Source organism: Phalacrocorax aristotelis, chromosome 1 (genome assembly GCF_949628215.1).
Source record: "Phalacrocorax aristotelis chromosome 1, bGulAri2.1, whole genome shotgun sequence".
NCBI lineage: Eukaryota > Metazoa > Chordata > Aves > Suliformes > Phalacrocoracidae > Phalacrocorax > Phalacrocorax aristotelis.
Window position 1 is genome coordinate 103,909,667 of NC_134276.1, and position 24,694 is coordinate 103,934,360.

General features: G+C 43.9%; 1 protein-coding gene across 9 annotated transcripts in view; it reads left to right on the forward strand.

Annotated features, from left to right (window-relative positions):
* The window catches only part of TIAM1 (TIAM Rac1 associated GEF 1), a 194,957-nt gene that overhangs the window by 151,724 nt on the left and 18,539 nt on the right, over positions 1-24,694 (forward strand). For 8 of the 9 annotated variants that reach the window (XR_012661949.1, XM_075101147.1, XM_075101100.1 and 5 more), the window contains 3 exons: positions 4,910-4,996; positions 8,355-8,579; positions 18,609-18,712. Coding sequence is in view for 8 of the 9 variants with exons in the window: in XM_075101147.1 (XP_074957248.1) it covers positions 4,910-4,996; positions 8,355-8,579; positions 18,609-18,712 (416 nt within the window). In the remaining variant the exon portion in view is untranslated. Of the gene's footprint in view, positions 1-4,909; positions 4,997-8,354; positions 8,580-18,608; positions 18,713-23,103; positions 23,405-24,694 lie in introns of those variants that run through there. The other variant, XM_075101157.1, reaches the window with a different exon arrangement.

Here is a 24,694-nt window from a genome sequence, read left to right on the forward strand (position 1 = left end):
GGTACGAGGCATCTTAAGGTCTGTGGCCAGGCAGCTATCCCAGGAGAGGCTGCTTGCCTCTTCCCCCCCTGCTGTGGGCATGCAAGGCAGCTCCCTTTCTCTCACTACCATTCCTGAGGCTGGGGGAGCCTGGTCCCAGTGCATGCCTGGCCCTCGAGGATGCCCTCTGGACTCCTGGAGCCAGAATCTGACACAGGATACAGATCTGTGCATAAAATATAAAACGGGGGAAGTCCTCCCTGTGTAATCTCTGGAAAATCCCTAGTCCTTACATGGGGGTGGTCATATTTCTTAGCTTTCAAGTATTTCAAGTTACAGGCCTCCAGCCTGGTGAGTTTACCCTTTGGTCTGGCAATTACAGTTCCGTAGTGTATTTTAAAGTTATTTGTGCAAACTACCCTGTGGGAAGCCAATCAGCGTCTTTTTACTCTTTACCTAAGTATTCTGTTTTAATGACAAGAATAATTCTGAATCCCCAAACTGCTTACCATACAGCTGCAGGCCATTTGAATATTGAGCTCTGCTACAAAGCAGTGGTACTGACTGCAATTTGAATATTGAAGGGCTAAGAAAGTATTATTAACCAGCACGGCGATGGCCCTAGGTTCAGTAATTATGCTGTGCCTGAAAGCACTGCAAGAGTTAGGGGTATCATGGCATTTCCTGTTTATTTCTTTTTCTTCTCTTTTTTTTAAGTGATAGATGGGAAAGACCGTGAAATGCACTGTCATGTCCTGTGAAATGACATCAGCTGTGTGAGACGTGATGTATCTGTTCAGTGGCTCTGACCCTGCAGGGAATGAATGCGAAATGTACCCCCAAAAAGCTGACTTTGTTCTCATTGAAAGAAAATGGCAAAACTTACTTTGACTGTAAACAGCAGTAGAAATTCTGTAGTCTGTATGTGCCTCATAGAAACAGTACTATGTGTTCATACAGTGACAAGTGTGTGCTGAAATATGTGTGTATGGGGCGGGGGGCAGAGGTGAAGTGTTGATCCTGTCTTGGTGCTGGGGAAGGCCAGGGTTCCTCCTGAGATCCCTTCCCATCCTGTATGTTAGGTGCATTTGATTTTGCAGTCCTTTTAGTCTCTTCACAGAATTAGCATTGCCAATACATACTTTTACAATCCAGAGAGAAAGCTACAGCATGTTCACAAGCTATGGCAACATGAAGATCAGAGCTTTAAAATTTTGGCATAGAATCTTTTTAACAGGGTTGCTTAAGGGTTCTTGCTACTGGTTTTGTTTTAAAGAAAACCTAAATCAATAACATGACCACACGGTCTCTAAGCATTTAAGCACCTGCATAAGTCTGTGTGTGAGCGGGGCTGCATTTGGTTCTCAGTCAGCTGGGCAGCGCTGGAGGCTCAGCCCCTCGCAGGCACTTCAACAAGAGCTGGGAAACAGGGTCAGGAGCCAGTACTGAAACCAAACGTCTTGAGTGCTAAGGGGCTTTTATTCTGATGATTACTTGTTTTTTTCTGTGCAGCTTTGTTCAAGCCTCATACTTTTAATGCCCATTTTAAAAGCATATGTCCAAATTCCCTGTGCGTTAATTCCTCCGGAAGAACTGGAAAAGTCTTCATTTTGAAAATGGATGAGATTATGAAAATCATTAGTGACATTACCTGTTGCTGTTGCTAGTATTCCAGCTGTAGCAATAATAATACCTGTAAATAACCTTGGATTTTCAAGGTACTTCACAAGCAGCTATGCATTAATCCTGACAACGTAGACTGAGTGCTGTTATCTTCATTTAACAGACATGGTATCAAAGATAGGGAGGTGAAACGCTTTCACTAAGGGTGCAATTTGGCAGGCCAGGTCAGCTCAATAGCCTGGCAGAAAGGTAAGATAATAAAAGAAGTGAATAGCTGTCTGCTGGCTTTGCAAACTGTTTTGGGCCAGCTAAGAGATCCTGGTGCTGGGGAGGGGGCAGAGCTGCCCCTTCAGGCACTAGCAGGCCTTTGGAGAAGCTTCACCATCACGCCTGAGCACACCATGAGTTCAAGTGACATAAAGAGGACGGAGCAGAGCGTTTCAGGGAAAGCTCACCTGGGAACATTTTGTAGTGTTTCTACTCCCACTGGCATGCCTGTGGTAAGAGGCACTCCTGGAGTGTCTGACCAGTGTGTTAGACCTCGCCAGAGATAGATCTGTCAACGCGATGCTGTTGTTGATGCCTGGACACCTACGTTCTTGCCTCTTTCACTGATACCAGCCTCTTCGCAAAGGTTGTGGGGCAGGAATCAGGGCACACCAGCAGTAAGAACCTATTGCTTCCAGCTCCTGTATGTACCAGGAGCACACTGGCATTTTTGTTAGCAGCTGTCTATCTCAGGGCGCTGAGGTAATTTTCTGGAGGTGGTTCGTGTATTGTGCTGGTTCAGTGAGGCTATGTGCACTCATAGATGCAGACTTTTGTTCTCCTGTCATCAAAACTTCTCAGTGAAGAAAAGGCTCTGTCTGGGTCACCACCCATCTCTTCACACCTGTGTTTCAGAGTCCACGCACAGTTTGATAATAATCTTTTTTGGCAGTAATGCCAGCTTATGCAATCGCCGTCACTTCCACCCACTCCTGCCCTTCCTCCCATGCAACGCTAGTACACGTGCTTGTGTGGAGCACCTGCAGAATTCAGCCAGATGTAAACTGTACATTGGTAGTATACATGTGTATATACAAACTACACATACATGTTTATGTATATATTCAAGTATATCTCTCTCTCTCTCTCTCTCCACATACACACTTGACCAAGGTATTTCCTAGCTGATGAGTTCCCTGCTCTGCTTTACTGCATGGCAGTGAAAGCACTGGCACCGGCACTGCAGTGGGACAGGAGTGCTGCTTCGAACTGTTTACTAGATCCAGGCACATCACAACTGTGGAAGTAAACCAGTTTATCCATACTTGGGGTATGGTTATATACCCAGTCTGTGGAGGCATTAAGTGTATTTGTGAGATAGGATCATAGAATAGAATCACAGAATCATAGAATCATTAAGATTGGAAAAGTCCTCTAGGATCAAGTCTAGGTGTCAGCCCAACACTAAACCATGCCCTGAAGTGTCACGTCTACATGTCTTTTAAATACCTCCAGGGATGGTGACTCCAACATCTCTCTGGGCAGCCTGTTCCAATGCCTGACCACTCTTTCAGTATGGAAATTTTTCCTAATATCCAATCTAAACCTACCCTGATGCAGCTTGAAGCCATTTCCTCTTGTTACAGAATCAAATGACCATTTCAAGGCTGTTGCCAGTTGCCCATCTCTCATCTCTTAAAGGTGATGACAACACATGTAATTGCTCCTTACACCTGTTCCTCTCTGGATTTTTTTCTTTTAATGAAAGCCAAATTTAAAAGCAACTACACCTGCCCTTAGCCCTGACAGATTGGAGGAGTCAGAGGTCTTCTCATGGAGGAGAATGGGAGCTTGGGACTGCTTGGGCATGCTAATCTCTTCACAGTTAGCCACAGCAAGAACTTGAGAGGCAACTCAGCCTTGTTTTAACTGTATGGTAGTTGGCTGCAAAACAGCATTTCAGTTGCAAAAGGGTGATGGTCATTAGTAACTGATAATTTGTGCTGACTCAAACTGCAGTCTCAGGCATGCTCCAGTATGCTTCTGGTTAAGGGTTTTCCAGGTAGGCTTTGCATTGATGACAACCAATAGCTACTATTTTTTGCAGCTGCTCTTTTGTTTAGTCAAGAGTTTTTCTCTCTGCCAAAGTTGGTGTTTTGAGTGAGCTTCACAAATTTAATTTTATTCAGGCTGAGGAGCTCGCATACAGATTCCAAGTAGCTCAGTAAGTCACGAAGGGCCATATGCTCCTTGCTTCTAGGCTGCCACGTTCATCCCCCTCCTTTCTTTTTTTTAAATGATGGATGAAAAAATAACTTCTCATCCATAAGCACCAACTTGAAGAGAGTCCTAAAGTTGGAATAGGCTCCCAGCACATCTGCTTCCTCTTGGCTGGTGGCTGATTCGATGTCAAACAAGCGTCTCTCCTCAGAGGTTTGTAAATGTTTTTCTAGTCAGAAAAAGAGAGAGCAAATGGTTGCCTACACCCATTTAGGGGCTAATGAAGTTTCAGAAAGGCAAATGTTGTGCTTTAGATAACCCTCAACAGTAAATAAATAAACTCTATTTAACTAACCACATTGTATTTCCTTTACACATTGTTATCTTACACAGTGTCAAACACAAATGGCAGGAAAATCACCAAAACCAAATGTAACAGTACCATTTGCACTGTTTAAATTAAGGCCGTGTCAGTACTTCCATTACAAGGCTGGTCTATGTGTCTCTAATGTAGCTATAAAATGTGTGCTGAGCTGAGACGTAGCAAATAACAGGTCATGCCAGGAGCAGCTGAGAATAGAAAGGGGGAGAAGGGGAAGCAGCATTTTTGCATACTTGTCCAGTCAAGGAATTGAAAAAAGTAAAAGTTGGCATTCCGCCTCAGCAGGCGCTGTTATGCCCTGTCTGAGTGCAGGATGGCATGTCAGCCATAGCTCTTTGTTTCCTGGCTTTTGCCCGTTTGGGTCACAAACCACATCTCTGTGCAGCTTTTGTCTGCAAACAGCAAAACTTCTTGAAGTGACCTTTTGTGGCCAGAGAATTGGAAGTCTGTTCCAACATTTTGCAGCTGTGGTATCTGCAAATAAAGCTGTAGATGATTTCTATATAAACTCTGAAATTCAGTTCAGGTTTTTTCTAAAGCCACTTTCATTTTTTACTTTTCCCTTTACATTTGTAAAGGTTTATGGGAAAGGAGAAGGGAGGATATCCCAACTGCTTGCTCCAGGGACAGCACAGCACTACCTGTAGTGCGTGCAGTTGTTAGGACATGCTGGCAGTGGTTGGCTTTTTCTAACCATCTCGCTGGGTATCTCCATAGGTTTCTCTCTGTCCTCTGTGGAAGAAGAAGGGATTCGTCGGCTGTATGTGAACGGCGTCAAAGAGACAGGCCTAGCTTTCAAGAAAGGTAAAAGACTTTTTAAAGTGTTTTTGTTATTCTTTATGTAATCGTGGTATAGACTATGAAATACTTGAGATAGGAGCTTTATGAACACACCAAACCAGGGTCCCAGTCCGAAAGAGACCATGGTCTTTTGGGAAGAACCTTAGGTACTGTATACATGGCTGTTCTGCTCTTGTGATCAGCTATGCTGTATAGTCAACCTCTTCATTTTGAGTTGCCGTATATGTAGCAGGGTCAGCATGTCCCTTGCTGAGGAGCAGGGGCCCTTTCAAGTCAGTGACTGCAAGATAAGCGGATACAGTAGAAGTCATCATAGTGCTCTCTGTGGCTGGGATTACTGCTTCTAGTTTTGCAGGAAGCATGACAGCACTTGGACCAGAAAACAGCAGAGATAACTAGGCTGCTGGGCTTGTCCCAGGGCAGAGCAGGATATGGCTTAACTGCAGCTTATCCAAGCTGAGGTCAACCCTGACACCGCCATGCCCTTACTGCTTTTCCCATTCATTGCCCTTTCTGGTGTGCTGGCACTGCTGCTCACGCAGTCACGGGATGGGCTGGTCAGGGAGCTGGGCGAGTGAAACCCAACTGGATTTTAAAGTATAACATGGGGAGCATGAAGAGTGGGAAGAATCTCATCTCGTCATAATCCACCAGTGTATGCAGAGTCCTCAAAAACACCTGCAGAATTTTATTGGTTAGTGGTTACATGGTCGTGCAGAGCTTATTCAATGGTTTGCTGTTGCCAGAAGCAATGGGGACTGGTCTCCCCTGAACTGCTTCAGCCCATTGCCTTGTACGGACTCTGGCACTCTTAGCTCAGCCAATTCAGCTCACTGCCTTGATAGAAAACTGCCATGGCGGAAATGCGTGGCTGGTTTCCGGACCCGCTAGCAAACAGAGTTGGCTTGTGTTGCAGTGAAGCAAGTAGCAGAATTGCCACAGTTTGAGGGACAGGGCCATACAGACAGAAACTGGGAAGGAAGAAGTGGCGGGCAGAGGAGTGGGAACAGTTCTGGCTGCAGGGGAGCCTGGAGTTTCACTCAGCTTTAACCTCTAACCCTAACTTCAGAAGACTCCATAGGTGGTTCTGGAGACTGCTGTGCATGTCTATTGAGCTTGAAAAGACTGTCTTTCTCTCCTCACCCCACCTTGGCCTGGTACAGTTCCCTGGCTGACAGGATGGGGATTCTGCCAAAAGCCCTGAATGGAGTCTGAGGGGCATCTCTCTACCAGCCTGCACCAGGGAAATAAACTCTGTGGGCTTCTTGTGGGGAGCAAAGAGAATACTGGGAGTGGGGGGGTTCAGCAGGGCTTCCTTATTTTGCTTATAGAAAATGTTTGAGCAACAATTTAAATGAATGCATGAACACAGACTGCCTCCTGTGGGGCTGGAATGCTAAAACACACTTTCAGTGATATTTTGCTCTTCACAATTGGTTTAAAAAGCCAATTCTGTATGAACAGTATTTGGCAGGATATTATGAGAAGATACCCATAGTTAGCAGAAAGCAGGGAGGAAAACTCTTTCTTCCTCCCATTATTTACATTCATGTTTGCATTTGACTGTACTTCCTATAGTAAGTCTAACCAGAAGAGACACAGTATTTCATTTTCAATCTTTTCTCCAATTAGAAAGCTTAAATTTTATTTTCTCCTCATAATTTTTATGATTTATCTTTTATTTTTCTATTGGTCTGCATTAGTTAGACCATTGTTGGAATTTGAGGTGCTTGATTGTACTGAGGTAGATGTACTTCATCCCAAATGATTCAAAACAGGGATTACAAAGAGTAAATGAAGCCCCAGATATGGTATTTATGGTTGCAGGCATATTAATGTGCTACTATTATGACATGGCATCAGTAAGTAGAATAAATTAAATAATGCAAAATGCTTGACTTGCTTTGTTTTGTTCTTGTTTCAAATATGATTTTATGGTCCATTTACTTTGTAGCTACTCTATCTAGTTCATTTTATTCTCTCCAAAACTGTATGCCACACTACAGTTTCTGGGCACAACTACATGCATTTAGAAAGATCTCAATTTTCCTAAAGAAAACTGAAGCTCTTTAGCCTCCTCCCTTCCACATTTTTTTCTTGAATGCGGGTAGGTAATCTGTTTCCTGGAGGATGTAGCTGAGCTCTGCTCATAGCTCAGGCTCATCGGGTCAGGCCTTTCATCTGGGCTTAAGGGTGACAAGACTTGTGCTATCATCGCCCAAGCAGAGGACTGCATGGCACGGGGGCAGGTCACCCCCATGGAGGGAGAAGCTCTTTTGACCTTGTATATTCCAGCTTTCATCCCTATAAATGCCAGGATGGTGACTGGGATACCACAGCAGTCCTGTTGGTGGCTTGGTGGCCACGGCAGAGTATGCTTTCCCCCCGGCTCCTGGCAGGATGCCCTCCAGGCACTGCCAGCATCACCCTCAAGTGGGCAAAAAACCCCTGACGACTGGGGCTGTCAGCACCGATGTGCCCTGGAGTGCTGCTGCCTGCCTGACCCTAAAGTTTATTTGGTATTAAACCCTAGCCCAGCTTGCTGTTGTCAGTCGGAGAGCAGGCCCAGCTGGCTGAGGGGAAGGTCAGGTTTCCTGCGGCACCTCAGAGGACTGCAGGTCGTGTGACGGTATCTCTGTTGCCCCCGAAGCAAGCAGGAGTCAGCTGTTTCCTCTGCAGATCCCCTTTTCCCTTGGGTGCTGGTGCTATAAATAGCTCCTGAAATCAAATTGGAAAAAAACTATGACTAGCTTACCAAGCGCTAAAATTTGCCTTTTGGAGATCTGTGTACTAGGACATGATTTAGACAGGGCCAGAGAGGAGGCTATCTAAAGTCCTACACCATACATCCTGGCTGAATGGGAAATGTTTTTCTCTCCTCTTAAGTGTATGGGTAGGTGACCACTTCAAATAAAATCCTTTGCTTAGATGGGAAGTTAAAAGCAAGAATCAAACCAGCCCAGCTACTCCATCCTTGTCCCTGTCCTGTGTGCAGCACCTCAGAAGTCTGACTCTGTCCTTCAGTATGTATTTATTTACGAGCAGTGTGTAATGTAGGGTGGCTTGCAGTACAGCAGCCGTTCACTTGCAGAGTGGTGTGAAGAAAAAGGGGATATCTTGTTGCTGGTATGTTGTGCGGGACTTCCACCATGCTCTTGAGGATGGTACTGGAGTACCAGCCTGAAATCAGATCTCACAATAATCCATCAAATTGCAATATCATTTGCAGTCATAAATGTTTACTTTATGTCTAGACGTAACACTGTCTGGCACTTCATAAACACCTGGCTGAGCTCCTTGATGTCTGTGGGTAACAGAAAAGTTACTGTGCAGGTCTTACCTGTTCCTTTCTGTGTTGCAGGCCTGAAGGCTGGCGATGAAATTGTGGAGATTAACAAGAAAGCTGCTGAGGATCTGGACTCAGCTTTGCTGAAAGATGCCCTTGTTCAACCTTCACTGTGTCTAACTGTGCGCACCTATCCTGAGATAGAGGAAGGACAGAAACTAACGCAGCCGCCACCACGCCGCTTGGAAAACCCATCTGACTTGAGCGACAGTGCACTGGCATTTGCTGGGAGCAACCAAGGTATTGGGCTCAATGTAGAAATTACCAGGAGGAGGATTCATGCTTACTATGGGCTGGTGTAATCCCATTGATCCCTGCATGTAGCTTTCATGGTGGAAGTGAGAGGAATTACAGTCTGAATGCGCTGGGCAGATTACACATGGGTGCTCTGGAAGCTGTAAGGTATGGTCTGCAGTAGCAATGAAGGATGACTGTGTATGTGGTTAGGCTGTGTCACATGCATGTCACATCCTCTAGCTGTGCCAACAGCGAGTCGCAGAACTAATTGCTCCCTTATGGGCTGCTCAGGAGGTGCCTTTACCTCTGGATTTGCCCACAGGATATACGTATGGCAGAGAAGGAAGAGGGAATAAGCATTAGCCCTCTCTGGGATTGGCCCGGAGCACAGGAGCCCTGTGTGTTTAATGAGACACATAAATAACTCACAAGGACAGTTCAAAACACCTGAAGGTAGGGATTGACATTACAGCCAAACGTATCTAACTGGTCCCACTCTGGTGGGAAGGGACATTCCTGCCCCTCACACTGCCCTGTTCCAAGAACTGAACTGGCAGAAAATCCATCCCCAGCAAGTGTGAATTGTTTGCCATTAGTTTAGCTTCCTGAATCAGCTGAGGACAAGCACCTGTGCTGGGATAAGAGAAATGACTGCAGAAAACCAGTATCACCTCCTTGGTAGTTGCTAGCCATTACCTCTTTAAAGCCAACAGTGTTGGGAATTGCACTGGGATAGCAGGAAAGCTCCTGCACCATGACTCCTCTTACTTGCCTGCTTAGTCAAGTGTGACTTGCCAGCTTCTAAATGCCCCCAGTACTCAAAAACGGAAGAGGATACTGGACATACCTGCTTGCTTTAGTTTTTTTGAGTAATTTAAAATACATGAAAAGTTAATGGAATGGCCAAAGAGAAGTAGTTTCTAGATAATCAAAACTATTCTGAGCTAGGTAAATTTTGACTTCCAGTTCAAAGTAATTGGTGTCTGAATATCTCAAAATACTTTGTTTTCTCCCCAAAATACAGGTTTCAGAAATGTCAAAATAATTATTTTGATACCTATGAAGTGGTTTTGTTTTGGGCATTTGGAATAAAAAGCTGGAGCAGGAGGGGGTCCATTAATGCACTTCACTGGGGTTGGTCAGCCTTCTCCCAGGACTCATCTGTCTGATTGCAGCAGTCACTCAGTGTCAGGGCTCTGGGATGAGTCTGGGTGCAAAGTGGACCTAACCCAGGAGTGGTGTGAGTGCATTAGCATGATGCTGAGCTGGAGCAAATGAGCCACAGTGAAAGACAGCTTGCTTGGGCTCAGGACCAAGCTGACTCATCTCTGCATGCAAAGGCTCAGGGAGACAGAGCCTGCCTCTCAACCTCTCTGGATGCTGCTCTGGTTTTGCTTAAAATATTTACTGCAAGTGATCTAGCAAAAATGGCACTGTTCAGGTGACGGGAACACTTAGTGGGGACAGGAAAAGCTGGACCCCTAGCCTGACTTTGGGGAGTGTGGTATTTATAGCAAGTGGAATAGCGTGACTTTGCAAATACAGCTTATTGCAAATACCTCTGAGGGGACTGATAACAGCAACCTCATGTAAGATGTGGGATAAACCCCCCAAGGCAGTTAAAATTTAAAATATTCAGAAGGTCATTTTCCCCTTTCAATTTTCATTGAACTTTTCTCAGTTAGGCTTTTGTGCTGAAAAATCAAGCTCATCTTGTACATTTTTTAGCTGGCCACAAGATGCCCCCATTTCCTACTTAACAGCAGCTCTTTGCCGGCCCCATCCTTTTGTCCTCCGCTGTGCTTTTTCACTGAAACCCAAAGTGCTGAGTCCTCATACCCTGACTTTTTGCTGAAGTGGATGTCTGCCCTGGGTGCAAAGATTTGGGAACTGGGACTTTTGTATTTATGCAACATAGTGATTTCTAAGGCAGAGCAGTCACATTTTGTAACACAGGCTCTCAACAGCTGGTCTCAACAAGCAGTTTCTCTGCCACTGTCAGTTCTCGGCATCGTTATTTTGAGAGACATCGAGGGGTTGTTTTCTTTGCTGAGGGTGAGACAGTGCAATTTGCCAAAAGTGCCAGAAGAGCCTTGCATTTGCCTTTTAATGTTGTCCAGTAAAAACGCTGCGTGCACCATGTGAAATGAAGACATAGGACGTGGCTGATAGACATGTCACGGCAAAATCAGACGTCCTGTCTCTGCTGCTTTGTAGACACGACTTCCTTTGTGCTGCTCTCAACTCATGTTCGTCCTCCTTTGTAAGCTTCTCCCGAGCTGAGTTTTTGTGGTTATCGCAGTGGTGTGGAACGGCTGCTTGTTTTTCCATGTCCTGCAGTGACCATCTGAACTGTCTGGTGGGCCAAAGTGCCTACTTCTTAAGTAGCTCCCCAGGACCAGGGATAAGCTTTAGGGCTTCCTTTTCCCTTCAGATTTCTCTCAGTACAGCTGCCCTTCACTTTTGGTGTGCTGTAGTCTGCTCCTTCGCTCTCTTTTTCAGGCAACAGGCGGCACAGAAGCTAGAGCTCTCTTGACAGGTGCTTTCCTTCAAAACGCAGCAAACGCTGAGGTGGGAATCACCTTCATTCCTCCTCAAAGCGGGAGGAATACTCTTTTAACCAACAGAAGCAAAAGAATAACTGAGCAGCAGATGTGCAGTGTCTCTGGCAGCTTCTGAAAGTGCCTGCAGTTGCCATATGAAATATGCCTCTGAAGAATGATGTTAAGATGGTGTTTAAAGCTAAACAACGCTGATGCTCTAATTTGGGATGACTTAGCCTGAGGTGGGAACGAAATCAAGGATCTGCACCCAAGTGTGCAATTGGGAGGCAGGTGTTTTGATCTTCCCCATAAATTTCTCTCTTTTTAGGTATTTGTAGAACACCATGTTTTACTGATGCCTTTCTTCTGGCCATGTGCTTTTCTGGGGTATTTGTTACCTAAAATGGGATCCATGTGAAATTTTAAAAAGGGGTACGTGTTTTTATTTGGGAGACTGTGGCTGTATCTTAGATTTTTGGTCTCGGCTCCACAGCTTCTTGTAGAGAGCAGTCAAGTATGAAATACCCACTGACCCATTTATTTGTGTCCTTGTTGATTACTGGCAGTTTGGCTGGCTACGCAAATCAGCTCAGTGATTTCTGTTATATGCTTTATTTATAGCATGCAGATTTTTTCTTCGGTCCTGAAGTAGTGTAGATCCCCTTTCATCAGGGGGGTGAAACACTGCTGGCCAGAATGCCAGCAGGTATAAATCACCTGTAGGCACATCCATTCTCCAGAAATTCAGGGTCTGGTTGACCGATCATGCTGATGTCCTGTCATTATCTTCTTCACTAGCAATTCTTCATCGGCTATGAAGGCAGCAAAGGGTAGATACTTTGTGTGAGGCAAATCATTTTGTGTGTTTCCAACAGAAAGATGATGGGTTAATTTTTTTCAGGAAGCTTTCCTAATGCCTTATTACTCTGTGGGAGGTCTTCCAGGAGCATAGTGGGGCTGTGTTTTTGGGAGTCAATCTCCCTGAAGTGACTGCCAGTGCTCCTGCTAAATACGATGTCTCTTACAGCTGTTTCATTATCTGGAACTACCTTGTATATAATGAGGTTGGGGCTAGAGCGCAAAATCAGCTCGGTGGCAGTGGTTACTTTATTGTGTTTACTTAACAGGTTATTCTTGAAAAGACCTTGGATTTTATATCTCTAACTGATGTGAAAAATATAATCTTGGGTATGATAATACATTCCTCTAGGAATTCATGCTGCATCAGGCTTGCAGTGCCACAGGTTTTGTTCCTTTCATCTATTATTGCTTTTCCTGGCTTTCAGTCTACTGTCCTGCTAACGCAGTCTGCATAAATCTGGTTGAGGAGGACAAACTCTCATTCTGTCTGGAGCCCCACAGCATGTTTTCCTTATTGCCCCAAAGGATGGGTGAGAGCTGCCTCCCCTCCCCATGAGGAGTGTTTTGTCTCACCCTTCTGCTCCACTCAGTCCAGGGAATGAGAGGCTGAAAGCTGAGTTGCCTCTCCCCGAAATCATAAAGAAGATACTTTGTTATTAGAAGGGGATTTGGTAATGGAAGTAGTATCCATATTTGTTTGTGGTCTCCCCACAATTCACTACCCTTTTTCACTCTGGGGTAGAGTTTCTGAGGTTTAGGCTTTGCATGCTCCTGTGTTTTGGAGACCTCTAGTATGAGGGGTAACTCTACAGGGATAACTGAGAGCCATATAAATCACTGTGCAGAGTGTATAAATGATAAAAAAGCAAGTATACACCTGCTTTAAATGGGTATATTAATCTTCTAGATATGAAGCAGCTGGGCATTTTTAAGGAGTCTATTATTTTGTCATTCAGAAAGCAGAACCAGAGGCTGAACTTAACACGTGCTCTAAAGACTATAATATAAAACTGAAACACTTTCATTGCACTATAAGAATGGCCACTATTTTTCATTCCATCCTCATCCTGTCAGAAGTCCCCTTAGGCTAAGTAATTTGGATTTCAGAACAAGCTGAGACTACCAGTAACCTTAATTTTTTCAGGGTTATTTTCCTGAGGCAGGCAACTAATTTCATACCTTTTGTAGCATGTTAAAAAATATCGATATCATTGAGTGCTTGATTTAACAATTCCAAGGGCAATTACTGCAGCAGCAATCTGAGGGTCTTGCATATAATTAATCAGAGACATGCAGAACTGTTGTTCATGAGATCTATTTTCTAAAAGCTTAAAAGCCAAAGCTCAAGGATATTGCCTCAGTCAGAATTTCGTCCGGAGGTCTCATTCCTGGCTTTTCTAAAGTCTGCCTGAGCTGCTGTAGAAATAAGCAGCATGGCTATTAGCACGTTAGTTTTTGCATTGCAGTTTTGGGTTTCTGACCCTTTCCATTTTAGCTGCAGTAAGCATACCTGCTCCCTTACCCATGGATTTCAGTCTTAATATTCTTGCTGTGTTGACGCTCCCCCTGCCGGCTCTGTGAGCCCGAAGCTGCAGCACGGTACTTGCAGAAGGAAAGAAAGGCTGTTTTTTTCCGATCTCAGTGTCCCTGGTTTCCAAGCTCACTGAGCACATGCTTCATTTTTATTCCTGTTTTTTCCAAACAGGCTACTCAAGTGTATTGCAAGTGTTTGATGAGGCTTGTGACCAGGGGAAGGTGAAAAGTGGCTGCTGTATAGTTGGTACGGGGAGGTTTTCATTGAATCTGTGTTTTTTCCCAAGAAGACTGAATTAATTGAGTGACATCCAGCATAGATTTTTCTATATTTGTGCAATTTATTCCCTAGTTGAAATGGGAAGCAATAGAGCTCTGTCGAAAGAGATTTACGGGGCTTGTTCTGTAGCTCTCTAAGAAAGGGAGAATTCCCCAGTTAGTTCCTATACTGTTCTTTTGCCACACAGGTGACTTTAACTGTGGTAGTTGTAGATTGGTTTTACAGGTCTTTAGAGAGGTTACCATCTCTGCGGGACTTCTCAATGGGACAAAATACCCCAGTGTAAAAATGATGTTTTCTTCTTTTAAGTTTCTGTGTCTCAAAGCTAACCAAAATTCTTCTAAAAAAGAACACCTTTTTAATTGTAGGTTTGTAGGTGAGATTTTGTCTCAAATGAAAATTTAACCTGAGAGACAGTTCCCTAATAATTTCTATTAAAATTGTTCCGTTTATGACAGCATCTCTTCTGAAAGGTACTCAGTTGTCATGGTGGGGCTGTTCACCCAGAGCATTTAGAATTTACTGTTCCTGTTTTAGGAAGTTGCTGTTGAACTGTCCAAGTAAGTCATACTCTTTTCTTTTACGACGACAGTCAAACATGAGGCGCTGAAAGCACTTCGCCACTGAAGCCTCGGTTGCACATCTTGCAGGAGCACAGACACCTGAGTGTCTTGTCTGGGCTTCAGCTGGGGTGGTCAAGTACTGCCTGGTCCATATTTCTTCTGTGGTTTCAACTGGGATGGGGGCCACTCCTTATTTCTTGCTGAAAGTAATTAAGCAATTGCTGTGTTTGACTTCCAGTATCGCTGAGTTTCATCAGTGAAAGTACAGAGAAGCACAACGTACCTTTTGCAGGAAGCGAGCGGTGGCAGGCGGGCAGGGAAGGACACCAGGCTGAGCTCCTTGGCCCCTGACACTTGCCACCCGGCTGCGGCAGTCCCAGATCTCTGCCTCAGTTGCACAGCAAGGTGTTGTGTGGGGCACTGAGATGTGAAAAACAACCTGCTTGAGAAACTGAGGTACCTTAAAGTTACAAACCATAGCTTTCAGCCATCCGAGCCTGTTGTTGCTTCTGGCCCACAGCACATAACATGCTGGCAGATGGCTGTCCTTGCCAACGCTTCCCCGTTGCAGCCACCGAGGGGACTAAATTCAGTATCGCCAGTTCCACGTATTCAGGAATGAGGCATCGAGATGCTAAAATTATGAACGTGGAGGGTTTCCTGATTTGTACGCTGCTTTTTGTGTTAGTAGGATGTGCACTTCTGAGCTTTGCACCGCAGCTGACATAGCTTGGCTAGGAATAGTTATTTCTACCGCATTCTGGCACCAAGGAACGGGCTTTAAGAGAAGTACTGAGTATCGTGGAAGTCTCATTAAAATCTTGAGCAACAGCAACCCTGCAAATTGAAAGCAGCAGCCGTGGAAAATTTTAGCCAAGTGTTGGCATGATACTTAAGCTTTACGTGATTCTTCAGGCCTTTAATCCCCAGCACCTTTTCTCCAGTGATATAAGACTTCCTTTTATTTTGTTAGTTCTAGCCATTAGTAGGAGTTTTTTAATGGGCATTAGTCATAATGTCATGGATATTACACTGCTGAGGCAACTGGGGAGCTCGTGTGACCTCCATCTGTGCTGGTGGCCACATGGATTTGACCCCTCTTTCCTGCTGCTTTTTGGATTTCCCTTTTTAATTACTTAATGTCAAGTGAAGCCCATGTGTTATCATCCCTAGCAAATGGTAGGGGTTGGGCAGCATTCAGGTGCTGCAGGAGGAAATGAGCGCATTGTCCTCAGAGCTCCTTCCAGAGCTAAATAAAGATTTACAGGGCAAAAATAAAATGATGTAATGAACCTGACAGAAACGGGACGGTAACTGGAAGGTATTGAAAGGCAGGAACGTGTGGCGTTATTGAACTGATTGCCTGTGTTTAACAACCAGCAGATAAACCTGCTAAAGTCGACATTGGCTTTGGCAGCTTAAGACATTAGAAATACCCTGAGCACATGTACTGTGTGACTGCTCATTAAGACGTGAGTGAAAGATTGCTGTCTACTGGGTACAAGTGTTTATACTGCAGGAAACAGATTAAGTGGTGTTTTAATATACAGGAAAAGAAAAAGTGGTAGCTTAAAAGCAAAAACCCAAACCCCAAAACAAACATTATTTGCCTTGGCTTGGTATGAGAAACAGCTGTAGGATGTATTTCACACAGCTTATAATGAGAAATTAATTGCAGTGAAAAAGCACAGACTGCCCAAAACAAAATATGACACATAGCACATTTTTTCTCTTATTTTTGAATGGATAGCTTAAGGGTTTAAGATGTTTTTTTTCACACATTAATAGAGAGGCCAGAAAGCTAATAGTCCAAGTTGATCAAATCATGGGCGAGGCTTGGAAAATCTCACTTCTTACAGAATTTTGTGTTGCCAAACATCCTCTACAAGAACATCTATTAATTTGAAAGGTAAACCCTATCTTTTCAGAAGAGATGTATGTCTTCTGGAAGCTCAACTATAAGCTGCCTTTTATGTCCTTTTAATTTCGTTTTATGTCCAATTTAGCTCTATCCCAGTATACAGAATATTTCCTGAATTTAATTCTGGTTTTCTGAATTCCAATTTTTCTGAATTACTTCCAGATTCAGTAAAGTGAAAATCTTGTACAATGCTGAAAATTGTTTTTGGTAATGGTGGCTGAAAGCTTGCAAGGACAGCAGCTGAAAGATGGGTACTGAAGAACCCTGACCTGGATCTCTGCCCTCCGTCTTGATGCAGAGACCCTTGCCTAGGATGTGTTCATGAGCCAACACTATGCATTAACGTAACACTCCTTGAAAGAAGAGCAGTGGGTTTTCAATTGTGGTGAAGAGGCAGCAGATTTTTTCTTATTTATTTAGGAAACATATTTCTTAGAGACTATCATTTCCATATCATGAAATATATTTTGTTCCAGTATAAATATAAACAAATGTATTAGATGTATGCAATCAGGTTTGTTTTTTTCAAAATCTCTTGATTTTAAAGCAGCTTGCCATTTTATCTGAATTTAAAAAACCATCCACGCTATTACAGCCTTCATGGCCAAACCACATAGTGTTTAACTGAAATACATCAGTATAACCGATGTGTGTTATCATCACTGTGGCCTTTTTACTCACCACATTGCTATCTAGCCAAATGCTCCTTATAGACAAATATACGTGACTCACCTAAATTGAAATGTCTAATTGGAAAATAGCAACTAACATGAGAGTCAGCATGGGACTAACATAGAAATGATGCTGCATCTTATGTGCTAAATCACTGAAAGTCTTTGTAAAACATCCATGTTTCAACCTAGTAGTGGATAGGAGTGGTTGGCTGCTGGACCACTGGGTGCTGACAACGTGGTAGTGTGCTGTTGGTCTGCTTCTATTAGTAGGACTAGCAAACACAAAAATACCCCACCCACTGGTTTGAAAAAAATTCTGTTCTGCTACAGAAAAGTGTTGGTTTTCCACCAAAATGCTTAAATGCTATGTGCTCACAATACAACCAAAAATTATGTTAATATAGTCTGTTGAGTCTTGGGTTTTAAAAAGCAGGGATTCTTCTGTGTTGCTGCATCCATTGAACTTTGATTATGTTTTCTGCATTACCTGAAGAATAAACATAATGGAATAAAAGGTAAAATCCCTAGTGGGACATTTCACTGTCCTATTCGTGTGGCAGGATGCGGGCAGGGAGGCGTACTCAGAAGCCACCCTTCCCCACCCAGCCCCAGGAGTGGCACTAGAGGTAAAACTCTTCCTTATAGGGTTGAGGGGAGGAGAGGGGAAAGGTAACAGGAATTAGTGTTCAGACTCAGCTGCTGTAAAGTGTCTTTTTATGCTGGCTTGAAGGTCAGTTGAGGCATGTAGGAATTTCCTGGCAGAGTTCAGTCTGTCACTGGTCATTAGGATTTGCCATGGCTAGAAGTTGAATGTATAGGAAATCTGTTTTTCTGTGAAGGCTGGCTAAGCTGTAGTAATACTGCTTCTTACAGCTACTTGAGTCACAGAATGAGATCCCAAAAAAAGTTATTTGTGCACAGAGCTCTCAGGCTGAGATTAGTTCTCCTGTTTCTTTTGTCACTCACAGGTAACTCATCATTTACAAGAAGTCACAGAAGAATTATTAGCTGTATCAACAACATAGTCTCCAGAAGAGTGTTCAGGCATAGGGGTGCATAGTTGTTGCCACGTACTGATGGAAATGAAACCTAGTTTTCAGTTAATGCAGTAGACTCCTCAAAACTGCTAAAACTGAGTTTGTTTCCTTAAAAATCAACATTGAAACTCAGTAGTGGGTGTGTTAGGCCAAAACCGCACGCAATTTAAAATCATCACATCTGACTTAACTCAGGGGAAGGGCTGGCCAAGGGTTGCTTCTTGGCACAGCCTGCCCATTCACATACTGCCGTTTCCATCTGAAACCACTGAAGTATAAAGGTAGGCAATTGCTCACCAGCCAAGAAATTAATAATAAACATAAGAATTTCAGTGTGGCATTTTAGCCTTATCTCTGAATCAGCTTTCATAGTTTCCACTAAATAGTGTGTCTGGGCATAACCTGTTTGTTTTTACACCTGTAGTTAAATCTGGCCCCTGCTGTAAACTGAGGGAGTCCTTTGTGGTCATTGAGTGCCTCCGGCATTAACATCTTGTTGGCATGTACCTGCATGCAGGATGGGGCCTGGCCCTCCATGGGAACGCCATGTCTGTTGCTCTCAGCTTTTTGAATTTTTTGAAATTATGGCTGGGTTTTCACACACATCTCAATTTCACCAGGGCACTCACTTTGCGGCGACCCGGACAGCTCTGTTGAGGCAGCTCCAGAGGAGGCAGAAGCGCAAGACTTGGAGTCATCTGATGAGGCCGATAAGATGAGCAAGGTGAGGAAGTTTCATTTTCACATGACAGGGAGCGAAAGCACAGTACGCTCACACCTGATATGCTGACTTTACAGCTGCACACAATTAGAGAGCATCTTTCCAAGAAAATGTTGATCTTACTTTTAAGGTGTTTACAGATGATATTGAATGTAACAAATTACAGCTTTCATTATGGCACATCGCTACCTCTTAAGCAAGACTTGTGCCCTTTTCCCAGGGTTGGTTCCCATTTTCAGTATCTTGTGATAATATTCCCAGATAGTTTTTAAATGGGCAGGTTTATCACCTCCTTCACCATAGCAGGGCAGCTAGACCGAGAGATTAGTTGGATTATTACAATTACTTATTCTATCTTGATTTCTAGGCATAGGAGGAACATAAATTAAACAGCATTTCCTTAAATCAATAGTGTAGCGCACATCCTAGTTTTTCAATGCAAACTAATTATAGCCAATCTACCTTAAATTGAAGCAAAACTCTCCAATTATAGCTAAGAGGTTGTGCAAATGGATTGCTAATTGCCATCTATTAAGGGGTGGGTTTCGCAGTGGTTGGTAGCTTGCACTTGCTCTGGTGCTGGGGAGCTTTACACAACATAAGGTGTGATGATAGTGGCTTTTGTGGCAGAATCCAGTGAGATTATTTTGCAGGCACTGACTGCTTTTAGGCATTTGTTGCATAGGTGAGGGTGAGAGCGTACAGCTATTTTTCTATAAAATTTGTGATCTAATGAGTATCAGATCTCGCTCAGTCTGTGCTTACATACAGGTGTGTTTTTTCTCAGCTCTTGTTTTAACTAAAATTTGTTACAGTGAACTCTGAACTGGTCCCTCTGCTATTGTACTTGTCACTGTAGCAAAAGGAAGGAAAAGACCCTGGCCTCTTGTTTCCTGATCTCTTATGTCACACTAGCCTGTAGTTTTGTCTTTGATAGCCAGACCGTGGAAGTCAGATAAGAGGAAACATTCCTATGCATTAAATATATGCAGAGCTTGCATGCAGAGAAGGTGATTACTCTTTCAGTTTGTTTACGGGACTTTTGCTTGAAGGTACAACGAATTTCTTCCTGAGTAAGTGGAAGTGTTTGTTGATACTTTAGGATTTTCAACTGTAAATATGTGGGATTTTCATATGCTCTGAAAGGAATCTCTTCTGTTAAATGCTGAAACTGTGGAAGAGCACCGAGCATAATACATAGCTGCTTGGGGAATAAATGTTCTTGCTGTCTTTTCTGTGTAGGTTTCTTTTTCTGAACTCGGCGACAGGCTGTGGGGTTCCATTTTGCATCTTGCCTCCTGGATCTTCAGAGCTGTAATTGCCTGAAGCAAGGCGTAAGGATTACACAATTAGCTTTGTGGCTCAGCAGATTTAGTTAAATTGAGAAATGTGTGTTAGCAGCTCTAATACTTAATATTCTTATACTGGAAGAGTAACTTGTGATTCCAGCAAGCCTTGGTTTCCAATGAGTGGAAAGGCTGTCTTTCTACAAATGAAGTGTTGATGTCAATACATGTTTTCTTTTAAAATGCAGAAAAATGTCTTGTTTTGTTTGTGTGATACAGAGGAGAGTGAGGCATTTTACTTCACATTCTGTTATGGGACAAACTGCTTGAAATGTCCTTCCTTAAAAAAAAAGAAGCACACTTGTACATATAATACACAGTGTGCTCAATTTGGCAAACTCATGAATGCCACTGTCCCTGTTCACGTAGAAGAGCTTTGTACTAAGTGGGCTTTCTCTGTGGTTCCTCTCTAACGAAAGCTGCAGAAACCCCCAAGCTATTTTGCAAAGCCTTTAGAGAATTCCAGGATATGGTAGAGGCGAATATGTCATTGCTTGCTAATCACGTGCTAATTTTTAAATATAACAAAAATCTAACCTAAAAAAGCTCAATCAATGGGAGAGTTTTCCTAATTCCTTTGCTTTTGTGTGTGCATGGAAGCGCCAATCTGCACGGAGTGTATGGAGTCTGTAATGTGTTTCTTGCATGGAAGGTTATCACCTGGCTGATATGGTGAGGAAAAAGCAAAGGTGTTTTCCTGTCCGTGCACTGCCACACCTTTCTGTGCTCCTAGGATTATGACGCAGAAGGTTAAGCTGATATCCTCAGCGCTCTTTTACAGAGGATATTTTTGTACGTTGGAGGTGAAATACTCTGCAGTCATACCATCAGGAGGGGCATGTTCTCCTCTATTGCCATTACTGCCACAGCTTCCAGTCTGTCTAGGATGGTGGGGCTCAAGGGAGCGTTTTATTTTCTGCCCTTCTTGGCAAAAGCAGGGTAGGAGCACTCTTATCCATTCACCGCTGGGCAGCAGAGGAAATCCAGTTTAACTACACTGGACGATCCCACCTGAATGCAGAGCTCCCCTTCTTTGAGCGCAGATGCAGCATTAGCAGCTGAAGATCTGAAAATAGCGTTTGGGTTGTCTTTTGCTGTGTGATAGCATGATCCTGAGGTAGGGCTTAATCCTGCAAACACCACCGCTCCGCGCCTTGGTGCTGGCGGTCTGCTGATGCCCGCGGTGTGCTTCAGAGGAGGAGGGCTCCAAGCTTCTCCAGGGAAACTTCCCGGCTCTCCAGCTAGCAAAGCGATCCTAGGGGAGAGTTAATAATTCATGGGAAAAGGAGAGGAATGCAGCGCTGCAGCTCTCCTTCATCCGCTCTTGTAGCACAGGCTGGGTTTTATGAAGGCCTTTTATGAAGGTAAGCTGTGTGAAATCCTACCAAGAGCTGCGCTTCGGTCCCTTCTGACTTTCTCACGTAGGTGATAGGTACATGAGAGGTACTCAAAGGTGTCTCCCTTTCTCTTCCTCCTCCCTCCCAGCTGTCTCTTTCCCTTCCCTCAGCCCAGCATGTGTGCATGTGGGCGTGTGTTTCCTTAGTAGTGGTGCATTTGTTTCTTAATCTGCAAAAGTCTCTAAGCTGTTGATGGTGGTGAAGGATTTGCAGGGTACACCAGTGCCTCTGAGGATTCCTCCCTTTTCAGAAAATCTTACCTTCAGTATATCTTAAAGACCTGATAACGTCTAGTTTATGTCTCCATTGCTATTGTCAGAGGAATCATAATAATAAGCAAAAATGGAGTATCTGTAGAACTATTCTGATAAAATACTAGAAGTCCCTTTCCAAGGTGTGTTGAGGTGTCAGCAGTGCAGTGGTGTGGGATAGCTATTCTCTGGACTCGCTCTCTATCTAATTTCGTGGTGCCTTCCCTGCATCAACCAGCCCTCTTAGGTTGAAATCTCTTGGGTTGAAATCTATGTGAACAGTAGCAAGCAGGTATGCTTTCTGGGTGCAACTCTTTTCCATTAAGCCATGCAACTGACAGTGGCCTGAGTTGTTCTCCCGGTTGCTTTCTGGGGTGTGCTCCCGACCTTCCCTTCTCTCCCCATTTTGTTGGGGAGCCAAGAGGAGAGAGCTGGTTGGGAGAAGGGTAGGAAAGAGGAAAGCATGCTCTCTGCCACCTCTTTGGGCTTGTTTTCTTCTAGCATGTGAATTCAGGTTTCAGGCTGTTTATGAAATGTAGATTATGCCCCTCTGTCAGTCTCCAGTTCAACAGAATATCGGGAACGTTTCGTACCAGAGTAATTTCTTAAATGGTTACTTGCCTCTGTGATGACCTGACTGTTTTGGCCTTTAAAATATTTTAGAATAAACTGGGGTTTAAAAGAGTTACCCTGAAAACTGAGTGAATGTGTGAGTTCTTAATGTTGCAGGTTACCAAAGGCTGAGATAGGTGTTGTGTTGCATCTCAAGATCAGTCTTTGTGCATACTTCTTCCTGTAATGGCCCTTTGAATTTAATTGGGGATGTGTTTAAAAACTGACATCAGTTAAAATACTGCAGGACACTAATTTCTCCCAGTTCCTAATTAAAGACATCTGCCTCTTGGAATAAAAGCTAATTACCTTGCAGCACTTGTGCTTAGGGGAGTGTGCTGTAATGGGCTGTGTGTGTACATGCTTATAGCATTTAGAGGTATTTTTTCAGAGAAAATAGGTCATCTTCTTTCTGCAGCATTATCCAAGACCAGAATTAAGTCTCAGAACCTTCAAATTCTTGCAGTAGATGTGAAAGGATTAAAACAGGGATTTGAGGGGTAGGTTTTTCAGTAGCATAACTAGCTTTTTTTAAGTTCTTTTAATTCTGTGCCTCTGTCCCTTCGCATGCTTAATATTCTTCGGCTGTGCCATTCGTAGCCAATCAGGTCGTGCTCAGCCGCAGGCAACAGACATTTATATTCCTGGGCTGCCTTCACCTCTGCTTTGCTGCATTTCAGCCTCTCTGCTGAAGTTTTCCTCTTAACGAATCTATGAAAAGCAGCGTTGAGTTCTCAGCTTCGACTGGTAGCCGGCTCCTACTTCCAGCTGATGTGGTGAGTGAACGAGGCTGGCGGCAAATGACACATGCGGAAAGGCTGTGCTTAGAGAAATATGGTCACTTCCTTATTAAAATACGGCCGTCTTCTGTGTTGTGTGCCAAGTAAGCAGCACGGAGTATCTGTCTGGAGTGGGAAAGCCTTTTGGATCAGCTGAATATGCGGACAACTGGGATTTTCCTCCTAGCTGAGTGACAGCTCTGGCAATACTGCCTTTCCAGCAATGTCGGCTCTTTGGAGAGTTAACCGTAAACTCAAGAATGAAAGCGCTGGGAGAGCTGGAGACTCTCTGTACCGTATGCTGTATTTGGTGAGCAGATCTGCTGTGCAACGTGACTAGTCTAAGTAATTAGCAGTTAAACGAGTTTCCATGCTGTTTTAATTTTCAGGTTATAAATTCGAGGCTGAGCTGTAACGTATATACCCTGTAGAGGCTTTTTGTTATTGTGCAATGTCATTAGCAGTCCTGGCAATGCATGAAAGGATGCAATTTGCTTGAGTTTTGTTGGGAGATCAATAGTGCTTAGCGTTTGCCGTCCGTGGCGGAACAGAGGTGCTGCATGCCGTTAAAGGGGGCAATCTGCCTGATGCCCAGGCACCCTTATGTCTTTATACAGTGAGTGCAAGAGGAAGCGGCACTCAGCTCTCACAACCATAGGGCAGGCAGCCAAAACTCCCCACTGTGGGCAGCATCAACATGCTTGATGAATTTAAGGACTTACTTCTCCTGCATGGGAAGGGTGTGGGCTTAGCTCCTCTGCCGAGCCCCCTGCAAAGAAGGAGTTAGTGTAATTACAAAGTAAACTTCACTCTACAGCCCAGTTATAGCAGCCTTTCATCTCATTTTAAGGTTGCTAGGTGGGATTGCTTGCAGAATTGTGCCTGAAGCATGATGCCGTAATTCTTCTAGAGAAATCCTGGTTCAGTGCTATTGTTATAGCAGCTGGCAAACAGAGCTGGTGTTGGGAGATAAAGGGATGTGTTTCTGTTCCAGACCTTCCCTAGAATATCTACTTTCTGGATAAAAGTGGGGACAGAAAGGCTCTCATTAATACTTTGAGAGCTTTCAGCAAAATAGCTGTGTGCTGAACCTCCCTGGCTGTAATATGCATAAGCTTTCTGTCTAGAAACTGATATTTTTTTTTTTTGAAGTAAATATAAGGTAGAAAAGATTACATTCAGGAATGAAACAAGGCAGTTTGTTCAATGAGCAAGCAAGAAAACAGATTTGTGAACATTATTGTGCTTGAGACTGTTCGTCTGTCCAAAGAGTATAAGGTGAATGATACTTGGGAAATAGGTAAAAGATGTGAGGCAGGGCAGTGGTGAGGCAGAGCTCGGCCCTGCTGCGGGCTGGGGCTGGGCATGGCTGAAGTCAGCGAGTGGTCTGTTAACTGTGCGCAAGTGGAGATAAGGCTTCTAGGAGTCTTCTACACTTCCTTTTTGGCATATGGGTGTAACTGCTGCTGGGGCAGACAGCATGCCTGTATGACAGTTATCCAATTTTCAAGTACTTGTTAGTGTTAAGCTGGTGTTTCATGGTGTAAGTGGATTTTTACTCTTTCTGGGTGACCTATCTTTCCCTGCCACTTATTGCAAG